At 38.9% G+C, this 14,245-nt stretch overlaps 1 protein-coding gene across 1 annotated transcript in view; it reads right to left on the bottom strand.

Annotated features, from left to right (window-relative positions):
* Positions 1-412: 412 nt before the first annotated feature.
* The window catches only part of LOC140234424 (uncharacterized), a 101,553-nt gene continuing 87,720 nt past the window's right edge, over positions 413-14,245 (bottom strand). The window contains exons 55-66 of the mRNA XM_072314469.1: positions 13,965-14,075; positions 13,102-13,218; positions 12,387-12,500; positions 10,535-10,651; positions 8,696-8,815; positions 7,835-7,936; positions 6,957-7,073; positions 5,809-6,225; positions 4,336-4,446; positions 3,158-3,268; positions 2,211-2,324; positions 413-1,521 (exon numbers count right to left, since the gene is read on the bottom strand). Of these exons, the coding sequence (XP_072170570.1) occupies positions 839-1,521; positions 2,211-2,324; positions 3,158-3,268; positions 4,336-4,446; positions 5,809-6,225; positions 6,957-7,073; positions 7,835-7,936; positions 8,696-8,815; positions 10,535-10,651; positions 12,387-12,500; positions 13,102-13,218; positions 13,965-14,075 (2,234 nt within the window). The 3' untranslated portion in view covers positions 413-838. The remainder of the gene's footprint in view (positions 1,522-2,210; positions 2,325-3,157; positions 3,269-4,335; positions 4,447-5,808; positions 6,226-6,956; positions 7,074-7,834; positions 7,937-8,695; positions 8,816-10,534; positions 10,652-12,386; positions 12,501-13,101; positions 13,219-13,964; positions 14,076-14,245) is intronic.

The raw sequence follows: 14,245 nt of genomic DNA, 5'->3' as shown, positions 1-14,245 counted from the left end.
AACACGTTAATGGAACATGCCCTACATCCAAGTAAGGAAAGCAACAGGGTAAGACATTAAAATTTAAAGCATCTCTACATCATGCAGGTACTAAATCCTGGCAAGTTTACTCATTGATCTTTGAACAACTGTAATTGAAACATCAAAAGCAGATTAAAAATAGAATTACTGGACGGATTCACAATCTTCATATAAAAGAATTCACCATCTTCACAACTGTACAAGGACATATGACGATTATTTGTTCAAAACATATCACACAGCCATACTGAAAGCCCACGTACACTGTAGGAAAAATTTGCATAATTTGTGTAAAAATCTAACAATATGTTGTTGTTTTTCTTATTATGTGAGGAAATAGTCCTAAATACCAGCATCCATAGTAGTCATTCTAATATATGTCTAGAGTACATGGTTTAATATAGAGTGGTCTCATTACAATTTTGATGGCTGTAACCATCCAGATATCATCAAATATCATAAGACAAACCAACTGGAATCAAAATTCAAAAGAGACGGTTTCATTTGCCAAACAATTTCCTTGCAATTAAACAGGAACTTTATATGAAACAGCACAAGATTGTTTACACTTTGCATATCTATCTACAATTTGGACAATTTCTGGGTAGACAATGTCCTTATCAGCTCATCAACACAAATACACACATTTCCTGATCCAGTGCTCGTTTGTGCGATGTACACTTGTCCTCTTCCATGAATCAAAAAGGGTGAAAATTGGACTCCTCTCAGCCTCTTAAAGAAAATAGATGCAAAGGAGTCCCATTATTTTGTCAAAATGTCACATATATCAGTGATCTGATTTCAGTCGTCTGTTCCTTCATCTGCTTCGATTGTTTGCTGCTGTGGCACTAGTTCCCATATATTGTTCCAGCTCGGCACTCGAGATGCTGTAATCGTCCCCATCATACTCCTCACCAAGTTGGTTGGGGCGGTTGGTGTCGTCCACCTCGTCGTGGAAGTAGCCCACGTTCTCCGCCCCCTCGAGGCTGTACGACCGACTGGGACGTGCAGCGATGGCGCCGTTGGAGGTTGGTCGCAGTGGGGTACTGGTGACGAGCTGAGCGGCACCATTCCCTCGGCTATCTCCGATGTAGCTCTGGTGCCGGTAGTGGATGGTCTGGGACACGGGACGCGTCTGGTCCCCCGCCCGCGAGACGCCCCGAGACGACGCCTGCTGCCGCAGCGCTCGTGGCGTGACCGAGGCGTACAGGGGCGGCGGCGAGATGCTGTCGTCCTGCGACCGCCCCCGCCGGTTGCCGCTCGATGATGCCATGGCGGTGGTCGCCCTGGCAACCATTGGGGTAGCGTTGAAGCCATTCTTCATCTCCCAGTTTTCGTATTCAGTGCGTAGAGGACTCTTGGATCGCCGCATGCACAGCAGGCCGGTGATTAGAACACTGATGACGACAAGGATGATGACTGCGAGAGTGATGATGACAATCAGCCAAGTCTCCAACTGAAGGCCAGATGTACTGGGACTCGAGGTCGAATCAAGCACGGCTGTATGAATGAGGGGACATGCATGGTATTAGCACAGATATCACAAGCGGCAATAACTCAATTTCTTCCTACTTAAAATTTCAGTTGCATTCATGCCAAATAACCACAAACAAGATTGTTTCATGCATGTCAGTTGTATATGTAATCACCATAATGGGACTATTGTACATTTAGGACATTCATATTCATGCCTATTCAGATTTCTTACCCCTCAGAGAAAATTTCATGTACAAGTAACTCGATATTTGATACTGTACATGTCAATTTCTGCTCACTGCAAAAGACATGACCCAATATCGTAATAGCAGTGATAATTATGCTAGTTACAGAGCAGATGTTCCCTTTATGCTTCTGGTAAAAATCAACTTAAAGAGAGTAACAAAGTGTGAGGTCACAGTCATTCATTGCCATGGAAACTGGTTCTAAGCAATGTCCTCATCTGACCCAAATATCGTGAACAGTATATTGTTGCTAGAAACCATGCTCACACCTGGGTCCATCCCATGCAACAAAGAACTTTGACATCATCACTTCAGTACTCTATTGACTGGAGCATATAGCAAAGTTTGATGGAATTCCATGTAATACATGACACAGTCTACTTTGCTTTTCAAAATAAGCAATACATTTATTAGTTAAAACACATAGCTATCAGAGTCAAATATCAGACATATCATGATCAGACTTACAATCTTGACAGTTTCGTCCCGTGAAGTTGGCGGTGCATATACATCTGTAGATGCCCACATAGTCTTCACACGTTGCACCATTCTGGCACGGATTGCTGGCACACTCATTGATTTCTGATCAAAGGAAAGGGGGGGGGGGGGTGGTGGTTAACCTTTAATTGTGCCACATACAATACTCAGTCGATGGTATGCCAACTTGGCATATTCTGCTATAACGCACTACTATGCACAAACCAATCGATAAACGTGAATATGTTGCAGTGCACTGAAAAAGACATAGCAATACATTTGTCATAAGATTTACACCATAGCAAAGGTAGAAAATTTCTTAACAACTTTGCTGTATTGTATAACTTGCCTAAACATCTTTATGAAAGCTACAGGGCTTTAAAGAGCAGAGTATTTTTCAACAGCACTAAAGCATTGCAGTCTCGGAATAATATTGCACAAAAGGAGCGTGCACATTGGTACAACACAAGATAAAGTGTATTTTTGTTACGTAACCCACATAATGATTCTCTAGAAATATTTCATATGCTTTAAAGTAACAATTCCTTTAGCAAACCAGAGACTAACTGGGTAATATTATTACCAATTAAGCTCTCTCATGAAAGCACACATTTTTGGAGTTTATATTCATGTCTTCTCTCCACACTACAATTTCCCATAGTGAGATGATCTGACTGTAACATGTGGTTTTGATATGTATACATTACTTTTGAAACCTGTCAATTCAATATTTACTGACGTTTCACGAATACAACTTGAGAAGATGTCTTCAATTGGCAAAATCATCATACGACAACTTCTGCTTTTCTAAACAAAACAAGAGCCATGTGATTTGTGAGGTCAAGCCCAAAATGGGGATTTTCAAACAGAGAGATCCCCTTGAGTCCTTCAAATGATGGGATACAACCTATGACCTTTGAACCCATGACCCTTCTCACCTGTCTGGCAGAGGCCCCCATCGTAGCCGGCAGGACAGAGGCAGGCTGGGTTAGAGCTTGACCCAGCATTACAGATTCCTCCGTTCTGGCAGCCTGTCTCTGTGCAGTCAGCTGTTGAAACAAATGAAGAGAGTTATGTATATTACGATGTGAGATTTTGCCTCTTGTATTGCTAAATTGCATTTCAATCATTCATCAATTTGTCTATCACCATTTATTCATTCATTCATTCACTCACTCAATCACTCAATCAATCAATCAATCAATCACTCGCTCATTCATTCATTCATTCACTCATTCATTCATTCACTCACTCACTCTCTCATTCATTCATTCATTCACACACTCACTCTCTCATTCATTCATTCATTCACACACTCACTCACTCATTCATTCATTCATTCATTCATTCGTTCACTCACTCACTCTCTCATTCATTCATTCATTCATTCATTCATTCATTCAGTCAGTCAGTCAGTCAGTCAGTCACTCACTCACTCACTTATTCATTCATGCATATTTATCACCATTTACAGATTTTTTATTGAAGTATATATATTTATGCATTCATGTATTGTTAGAAAGACATTTGCTCACAAAGTCTAGACATGTTATCACATTGCCGACAGAGAGTGCTGGTACAGACCTGTACTATACATAACGAAACTATATATTGCAAATGTACATATATGTTGACTTATGTGAATCCATGATATCCTTGAACCTACTTTTTGTATATGGCCAATATGATATTTGAATATGTTCAACATATTTAAAAAAAAAAAAAAGAATAATAATTTTAAGGTTACATGGGTATTTCCACAAAAAAAAAAGCTTCCAAACCAAGATGCTGCTAGTGAGATCATCTGTCAATCACTGCTAAAGTATTAATATGATTAACAAAATACATTGGAATGCACCTTACCATAGGATCATAATGCAAATTAGGCTTAGTAACGAAATTGACAACAACAAGAATAACTGCAGTATCTATATAGTAACACTGTTTACTGCATTTGATTTGGCCGTTTTGGGATATTGAGATGACACAGTCTTGTGGGTCATTTTAGAGTTGGTTGGAATGACTGGTACATATCACTTTTATAATACAGGGAGTGCACTGTAAAACAGACATGGATGTCTGCAGTACTGGAGATGGAAAACAGTTTGTGTCTTACTTGTTTCGCAGATGTCTCCGGTGAATCCCTCAGCACACTGGCACAAGAAGTCGCCAGACTCTGTCACGGCACACGCCCCACCGTTGAGACACGGGTCAGACGAGCAAGGATCTACCAAAGAAAAAAGTGACGGACAAGTTATACCTCAAATCATGCTGACAAAATGATACCAGTACCTTTTATGCCTTTTATGCAGCAGCACTACATACTTATGTATGGTTCAGTGGTTAGGGCTTCAGACACATAAACAGGAGGTTCACAGTTCTGTTGCCACCAAGTGCATACACCTTTGATGCAATGATGTTTCATCCATATCATCACTTTTGACCGGAAAGTTAAAAGAGGTATTTGGTAATATGTGCCCCTGCACCACAAAACCAACAAAAAGTCGCCAGACATGGAGTTTTAGTTGAGGGCAGATTCTTAAAGAGCAGACTCTACACTTTCAAATGATGTATAACTCAATTCAAATGGACTCCCCTAACCTATCTAAATACTAGAAAGAAAGCACACACTCTGGAAAAATATTAACAGAGAAAAGAGGCTCTGAAGTACAGTGTCTATTCAAGCACTTAATCTTTACCAAGCCATGCTGGCTGTACAATGAAAGGGTCAAAACACAGGATATTAATTACAGGAACAACAAAAATGAAGGGATTATCAGATTAAGCTGAAGTTGAGTATGTTCTATTAACAAATTCTGTCCATGATTAATGATAACTTTCAAAGCAGTAGAGTTATCCTTTCAAAAGTTATTAGACTTGAAAGTGAAGAGTGTGTGAAGGATTTCAAGAAATGAAAAGGGGACTCTAAGACATATCTGATCATTCTATTCTCTCCCCCCCCCAAAAAAAAAAAAAAGAGTTGTAGAAAAACTGCTGAAAACACACTTTCCCATGCATGGTATGATCCAAAACTAAACAATAATGCAGAAGAAGGATAGCTCTATCAGAAAATATGAAAAACTCAAGATTGACTCGGTTGACCCATTTCACCTTTTTGAGCCCTCATGTAAAAAATAAAGGGGTGCGACTTTTTGTTCGTTTTGTGGGGCATGGTCACAATGTGACTGAGCAGATGGTAGGAACCTTTTCCTACAGATTGAATGCCACGGAAGCTACCAGGTCCTCAGGTACATGTACCGTGTATAAATCATAAATTACTATTTTAACCCTAGCAAACATCTTACTGTACTTACAGTTTTTAATGGCATCACAGTTCTTTCAACTTATTCATTCTCATTACATTCGTCTACGGAGTACTGAAGAGTTGGCTATTTGATGCACATGACACAGTTAAGGAGATTTGATTGAAATATATCTGAATGCAATGTGAAATGCTGTATTGGTACACTGCTTTCAACAAATTAGGGAATGGCTCCACTAAATGATAAAATCTTCTACCAGAAAAAAAGAAGAAGAATGACTCAGATTATTTGTAATTGTATGTAAAAGGAAGCAGAGAGAATCTCACCATCATCAATCACACAAGTGAGAACCAAAGAAAATCCTGGCCCTTCATTCTCCGCATCCGTGACGAACAGCAACATGAGACCGCTGCCCTCTGTGACGAACGTCCTGTTGACCAGGTCCGAATACTGCCCCGTCAGATGGAGCAAGGGGGGATACGCAGTTACGTTCGACTCCGTCTCCGGGGTCAGGGTGTAGATTTCCAGAAAGTCGCCCGGGGCACGGAGATCAAAGGTGGGGGAGAATGTCCCGCGGATGAGACCGCTTCCTGTTGCCGTGGTATCCCTGATGACACGCCCACCATCGGCTGTCACCGTCCAGGTGACCTGGACGTTAGGTGGGTAGGAGCCGGGGAATTCCGGGGACTCGATGAAGAGCTCCTCACTTGCGGTCACAACTTCATTAGAGCCGTACATGGTTTCTGGGAGGTAAGTATCAAATGTAAAGCAAGATGTGTGAGATTCCTTGTATATGTATATCACAATTGTATATTGTAACAGTGGAAATTTTCGCACATTTCGCGTAACCACAAGCTAGCGCGAAAATAGAAGCACAGAAATATTTTTGCATGCCATATGTTTCAGTAGTTAATGTCCTGATTCCGTGGAATTAAAAACATGAGAAATTCATCTTACCCCCGCCGAGCTCGAAAAATTACTCAAGCGAAATTATCCACTTTTACAGTATGTAAATACATACAGTCAAACCCGTCTCAGAGGCTACCTGTGTTTAACAGCCACCTGCTATACAAAACATGTTTAAGATTTTGCACATACAATGTAGTTGTAACATATTCACCCCCAATGGGAAAAAAAGATTCCAGGTTAATAATATTTCTGGATCTCGCATAGCAGCCCGTTTGTGTGGGCCAAAATGTTTTTCAAATAATACAAATATTCACACGCCCCTTTCTATTGTTGCTATTCCTAGATTTGACTGATGTACATTGGATGCAAATGGTTAACACTTACCGGTAATCTTAAAATGTATCATGTATCAGAAACTTGTTATTCTCCATGCTAACACTAAATCCAACAAGGGTACTATCACACAAGAATCAGATGATGAAATACAATGTAGAAGCATCATCCAAATGCAACCTTCTTTGACATGTTCTGACATCAACCTCCCAAGCTGGCCCATCTTTCTTACCATGTTGGCAGATTGATCCGTGGAAGTCGGCCGAGCACTCACAGTAGAAAGTAGATCCAACTTCCTGGCAGGTCCCTCCATTAAGGCAAGGAGCAGCGGCAGCACAGTCATAGAGTTCTGAGAAATAACCAACAGATACCATGATGCAAATTGCATTACTCAAGAACAAACAGAGATGTGACGAGTAGAAAGAAGAGATTATGTTGAATGACATTATAGCTTGGGTAGAAATGGAGATGAAACAATACCAACAACTACTATTTTCAAATGCAGTACTTTTCAGCCACCACTTCATCTACCTTGACATGGGCTTTGCCCTACTCTGAAGAGTCAAAAAACCATTGGTACATGGCCAAGAAGAAAAATTTCCTTTATCTTGTAAAAGCTCAAATGCATCTTTTCATCTCTATTTGTTGCTAAAGAGATGTTTTTCCTTCAATTAAATTATGCCTCTGTGATGATTGAAAACACTATGAATGAATGTCATTTTTGTATTATCGTAAACTTCTTTTACCTACAGCTTCTTTGCAGTGTCTGCCCACTTAATGTTATACCACATTGAATAAATGATAGAACCATCCTCTTATCATTATCATGGTTAATGTATCATCATCATCATCATCATCATCATCATCATCATCATCATCATCATCATCATCATCATCATCATCTTAATCACCATCGTCCACATTATCATCATCGTCACCACCTTTATTGATATCAGTGTCATTAGCATCATCTACAGCATTATCATATTCAACATCATCATTGTCGGCATCATCGTCGTCGTTGTCATCGTCATCATCATCACCATCATCATCATCAATAACCATCATCATGAAAACAGATGATGATTAACTGATGGTCCTGTTGCTCACCACAAGTGTCCCCCTTCCAGCCTGAGGGGCATGAACACTGCGCCCCTTCTCCTCCAATAGAGCACTCTCCCCCATTCAGGCACGGATTGGAGTCACATTCACCTGTTGAGAAGTCGTGCATGAGAACATGATGCTCACATCACAAGTTTTCCAAAACGGCTTTTGGTGTAGAGAGTTTTTGTACAAGGCAATGTGCACAATATGAAAATTGCTGATGATATGAAATAAAACCTTCACTAGAAAGGCAATGTCTTACTATCTATCTTTTTTCTATTATCTACAACTATCTTTCTTTCTTATTTTTTGCAATGAGTGGAAATGAAATATAAGCAGTATGACTGTAGAGAAAGACTGCAGCATCAGATTCAACTAAAGAAGAATTTTGCCACACTTTACTGATGAAGCTTGTAGTAGAAAAAAAAAAACAAGAATGAAAGAAAGAAACAAAGAATATAGGACCTAGTGCTTTAAATAAACTAAATATGAAGACACTTCTGTGTCTTCTCAGCCAGCAACTACTAAAAATATCAAGTAAGCATGATTTTTTTCCCAATGACTTGACTTTAAAAGCACCAAGAATCTCTGTCGTCGTTGTTTTTAAAAAAAATGATAAATAAGGCCTTCCGTCATTGTGAGAATCTGCAGAGGTACGATGTAATACGCAACTTTCTTCCAGAGATTACCTGGTGTCCTCAATGTACTTGTGCAAGCTAACAACATGGTATACATGTATTTTCATAATTTGCTCAAAAAAGAAAAAGCCCCCCCCCCCCCAAAAAAAAAAAAAAAAAGTTACTGTCACAAACATGGACATATAATATAGAACAGAAGAAATAGGTGTTTGAGTAGGAGAAGGCTTACTTAATGCACAATTTGTGCCAGAATAGCCTGTGGCACACTGACAGGTGTAGACAAAGGTTCCGCCCGGTATGCAGGTGGCTCCATTCTGACACAGGTTTGGTGTGCAGGGGTTCAAGTCATCTAGTGGTTCCATTGCATTGGAGATGAAGATGAAGTGACATGGTATTCATTTTTTTTTTCACTCTGTGATGGCTGAGCACACATATCACCGCAAAGATAGTCGTACACTCCATGATATAATCAACTCTCCCGATTTTACATGGCCGCTGGTCAAACGGAAGTGGCTGCCGCCCGCTAGTGTTGAGCAGGTATAGAACAAACAAGCGTTAGCCTTTTGCAAAGGCAGCTCGCAATAATTTGTGGACGTGCACAGTCCCAGCAAGTGTAGCGCCCCGCGTGAGCGGAGATGAGCGAGCTGTAAGGCTACCAGTCTGTGACCAGGGAGGTGAGACGAAAGCTTGCTGTGCACAGTCTTTTGGAAATTAAATATGATAAACCTGCTGATGGTTTGGTGTAGCTATTGATGCAGTTTAACGCACTGCACCAATTCTTAGGTTTATGCATGATTCTTTACAGAAACCTCCTTCTTTCTTGTCTTAGCCTGTCTCGGTCCTACACTATCCAACATAAACATAATACAGGAAAAGTATAGCTCATATTGAAATTATCCCCGCTCAACGCTGGTGGCGCACTCCTTAAAAATCCCACAATTCCAAGCGGCAGAGTTTCACTTTTGACTGAGAGTTGATCATCTTATGGAGTGTACGATATTTGATATCATCTACTGTAAAACCAGACATTTTTGTGTGCATGAAATTTTCATGAATTTCGTGAGCCAAGATTTGCAAAAGTAAAATGCATGCAAAAGAGTTTGTCTGCAAGATGCATTGAACACCAGTGGCAATTTGTGAAAGTTTCATGATGCAGTAAAAGCGGGCAGCTCCAATTCAAAAAAAAAATCATGCCACAAATGTTCCTGGTTTTACAGTAGTGCAAGTTTAGGAAAATGAAGTACTGCAATGAGGAAGACAAACATGCAATTCTGACAGAGTCTGTCTGTTACTAAGGATGAATTTCTGAATATTTGATACAGTTTTTAAATGAAACACTAAAGTGAGCAACTAGAGGTGACCTCATTCGTGAGCTGAAATGGGATTCTAAGTTAAGTTGAGAAGGGCTGATTGACTTGATGAAAAGCTGCAGAGGTTATAGACGGATCAAGTGTCCCACTTTGGCACCATCTACTGTAGGTACACTGTAAGTAGGAATAATATTTCTCTACTTCCCTTTTGATTTGATTACTTAGGATTAATGGTAAGTGCCTAGCAAGGGAGTGGTAGTCTCGAAGACTTTATACGAGTGTATTTTCCATCCATTCTCAGAAGTAATAATATGTACAGTGGGGTGATTTCCACATCATTAAAAAAAACATGCTGTAAACAGCACGGCACAACAAACATAACATTTTCTTGAACATAGCATGCGGATGGTTTTCTACCAGTGAAAAAAAAAAGGTGTCAGTTGTAATCCATTTAACTTTATGTAGATGCAACATTTTAAATGCAGGAGAAGCTCAACCATCATATGCACAATTTTTGGAGAAAAGTTTCCTCTTTTTGGATTATGTGAAGCACCACTGCAATATTCTTTCAGTTGCAACTTCTAAACTAGAGCCAACACATGCAACTATACTATCATGAAACATTTTCCAATCTGTTTGCAAGAAAAAGCTATGCAAAGGACTTCATGGTAAAAGTACTTTCAGGATGCAATGAATGCTTGAATGTGAAATGAAGCAAGGAAGTCATGAGAGAGAGATATGAAAAAATTCTCTCTTACCAAACTGGCAGTTCATTCCAACATATCCTTCAGGACACTGGCATTCGTGGGTGTCAAAGTCAATGATAGTGCAAGGTGCTTCATTCTGACAGGGGTCCGGAGAGCAGGGATCAATGTCTGAAAAAAAAAATAGAAGAGGCAAAATGATTATCATCCATTAACCCGTTGAGAACGTTTTGGTTTTGCTACAGCACACATTTCCCATAGACTCCTGCCTGAGTACACTGAGGACTTGTCCTCAATGGCCCGAATTCACGAAGGTGGTACAAATGAAACCATGGTTTAAACCATGGACAAAAACCATGGAGCGCCAAGTGTCGCACGGAATATTTCGTTAAGAAATCAGTCATTTCGTCGATGAAATGATTATTTTGTAACGAAATGACAACATTTTGTAACTAAATGAACATTTCGTCCACGAAATGATAATTTCGTTAACGAAGAGGTCATTTCGTCAACGAAATAACCAATTTTGTAACGAAATTTTTCGTGCGACACTTGGCACTCCATGGTTTTTATCCATGGTTTAAACCATGGTTTCATTTGTACCACCTTCATGAATTCGGGCCAATGGGTTAATAATGTACTGTATAGGCTGTTATATTTGAAAGGGTTTAATTTTCGCAAACTTCGCGAGTCACTGTTGAACTGCGAATTTTAACCACATGTGAAAATATCTTGAACTGACAGGCACTAGAGCTCTTGTGATAGCCTCAGTGTCAAAATCTCAAAAAACAACATCTTGCAAAAATGTTTATGGCCTCCTCATTCGCGCAAATATTTATACACGAACAGAACAGCATATACAGCATGCATTACAGAAAAAAAAAAGAAAAAAAATGCAGGTTAGTAATTAAAGAGCTTGTAGAGCTGCTAACATTTACATTCCAAAATCAGGAGAGTTTTACAGAGAATTCAGGAAGATGCTTCTGTATATGTTGTGTAAATCTCAGTAGAAAATATCAGTTGCAGATTCAAAAGGTTTTAATCATTCTCTTAACTTGCAGGACCATAAGAAATACGTAACTTGGAGATCAGAAGGCCTTTTTGAGAATGAAAAAAAGTGGAAGCTTCAAGCTTGTGTTTATAAATATTCTTCCTGAATATAGTGTGCTCCTGAAAACTATATCTGTTGCAAAGTCTACTGGAATCAAAATTTTGCACAAGAATTCTGCTCATAACATCAAATAACTACAAAATAGTAAACATAAAACAAATCATCAACAAAACTGAATTGAACTGAAAAAGGAGGCTTGAAATGGGTTCCATGATATTTGCTCTTACAACTACTCCTATAAAATAGCTGCACGCTAAGCCAAACTTAAATTCTTTCCAAAACATAACCTTAACAATATAATCCTAATGCTCATCTGAAACTAAACCTACAGTGTAAAACCCTATCACAACCCTAACCATAAAATCCTTGGAGAAAATAAGACACCGCAGCAATTGTCACGGGAGCAAATGTCATGTCACCATTGAAATCATGTCCTGTATATCATATCATTTTAAGAAGTATGCAGAAGTCTTAGATTACTCTTCAATAAACCTGTTCTTAGTACCTAGAAATACTACAACCATACCATATGAAAATTACTGTATACGCCACACATGTCGCGAGGTTATCATTTTAATGAATTTTGCAATTCAGGTGCTATTCGCGAATCTAAAAAACACAAGAAAACATTAACTCTGATCTTGACATGAATGTGACATGCACGCATACATTCCCCATTCAGTACTGTACTTCACAATTGCGTATCTAACCACTTGCAAAATTGTTTGGAAAGTTCTGATTGCAAAAAATTAGACTCGCGAAGTATGGTGTATATACATTTGTAGTATACTGTACCTTGTTCACACTGGGTGCCACTAAATCCCTGCAAACACTGGCAGGTGTATTCCAAGCCCTGTGTGACAAGGCAGGCAGCATCGTTCTGACAAGGATTACTGGCACATGGCAGGGCTGCACGGTGAAGAAGGAAGACCAATGAAAAAATTATTTTTATTTTCAATCATCTCATCATCCCATAAGGACCAATATTTCCTATTTCTCCTTTTATTTTCTTTTTCAAGGAGATTGTATTTTATGTGCATCAGCAGGCAAAGTACCCTTCATTGTATTCAAACTTTCTCTAACCCTGAATGCTTTTTATTCACAAAGTTGCAACAATTACAACAACATTGTTTATTTAACATGAGTTTTAGTCTGAATTCATGTAAATTACTGCAGCTATGCTAAGGGGTGGAGGAGGGGGAGAATTAACTGAAGAGATATAGAATAATTTGACAAGTTAAGGCAACATGCATAGATATTAAAGCGAATACTGGTTTTAGTAGTATTGTCCAGTATTTTTAAAACTTTCTAGGCCACATGCCATACTCCTTGTAATCAGTTCGGTATTCACAATTGCCGAAACTGCTTTTGAAAAAAGTTACACATTTCTGCATGATATAGTCAGAAAAGTGTATGGAGTTATAACACCTGGAGATATAGAAAGAGTTTTGCAGTGATACTCATATACATCCAGTTTTGGCATCTGGGATGTCAAAGAGAAATGTCTCACCAACTTCACAGTGTGTGCCCACATAACCTGTGGGACAGGAGCACTCATAGGTTCCCCCAATCACGTAGTAACAGGTGGCTCCATTCTGACACGGAAGACTGTCACAGGGATTCAGTACTGAAATACAGAAATTCAAATATGAGGCAGTTTAAGGTACATATCTCTACATTTGTTTGTTTGTTTGTTTTTTAAATAAAAAATCCAATATTTTCAAAACATGGGTAAACTCTAAACTATATGACATAGCTGGAAATAAATTTCTCACAATACATGTAGCTATCAGAAAGAATTCACTATACTCACTACTGCTCAATCTTTCCAACAAAAAAAAAAATACTGGTGCATGATAGCCCTCGCCTAGATTTTTTTTTAATTTTTTTTTTTTTTATTTGAAATTTAAAAAAAGTTTGCAAAGTGGATGAAGGATGCACATTCACTTTATCATTCTGCAACGAATAATTCAACAGAATGCAATGCTCTTAACCAATGGCATTATTTTTGCCCAGCAAGTTAAAAAAAATGTAAAAAGCACTGAGAAAAAGAAAACCACAGAAATCAGTTTAATGAAAGTAAACATAACAGGCTGATCGCTACACCAACCTGCAACAATACATTATTTATGATGAAAGTAAACATAAGAGGCTGATCGCTACACCAACCTGCAACAATACATTATTTATGATGGTGCACATCTTTCTCTTTATACGAAGCATTCATTCTGTAAATGATCTTATTTATGTCGGCATACATCAAATGAATAAAGTACAGAAAGAAGGAGGAAAAGAACATGAACAAGAACAAGAAGAAGAAGAGGAGGAAAAAACAACAACAACAAAAGACATTATACTGTTTCTCTGACTTACATTCTGCGCATGTAAGACCTGTCCATCCGCCCACACAGTTACAGGCAAACCCGCTGACTTGATTGACACAGCCACCACCATTTTGACATGGGGAAGAGAAGCATGGGTTGTCTGTCGGAGGGACAAGAGATGAAAAATTTATAGTCTTTCACAGTTATAGTGTCCATAGGATAGATACAGTGAAGTGATGAGAGGCGTAAGGCTTTACCAATAAGTAAAACTGTTTAATCTTTAATGCACACATATAGTATTTATTAACCCGTTGAGGACGTTTTGATTTT

This window comes from Diadema setosum, chromosome 10 (genome assembly GCF_964275005.1).
Source record: "Diadema setosum chromosome 10, eeDiaSeto1, whole genome shotgun sequence".
NCBI classification, from domain to species: Eukaryota; Metazoa; Echinodermata; class Echinoidea; order Diadematoida; family Diadematidae; genus Diadema; species Diadema setosum.
Note: the sequence above shows the minus strand (reverse complement) of the source record. Positions and strands in the feature narration are given on the sequence as shown.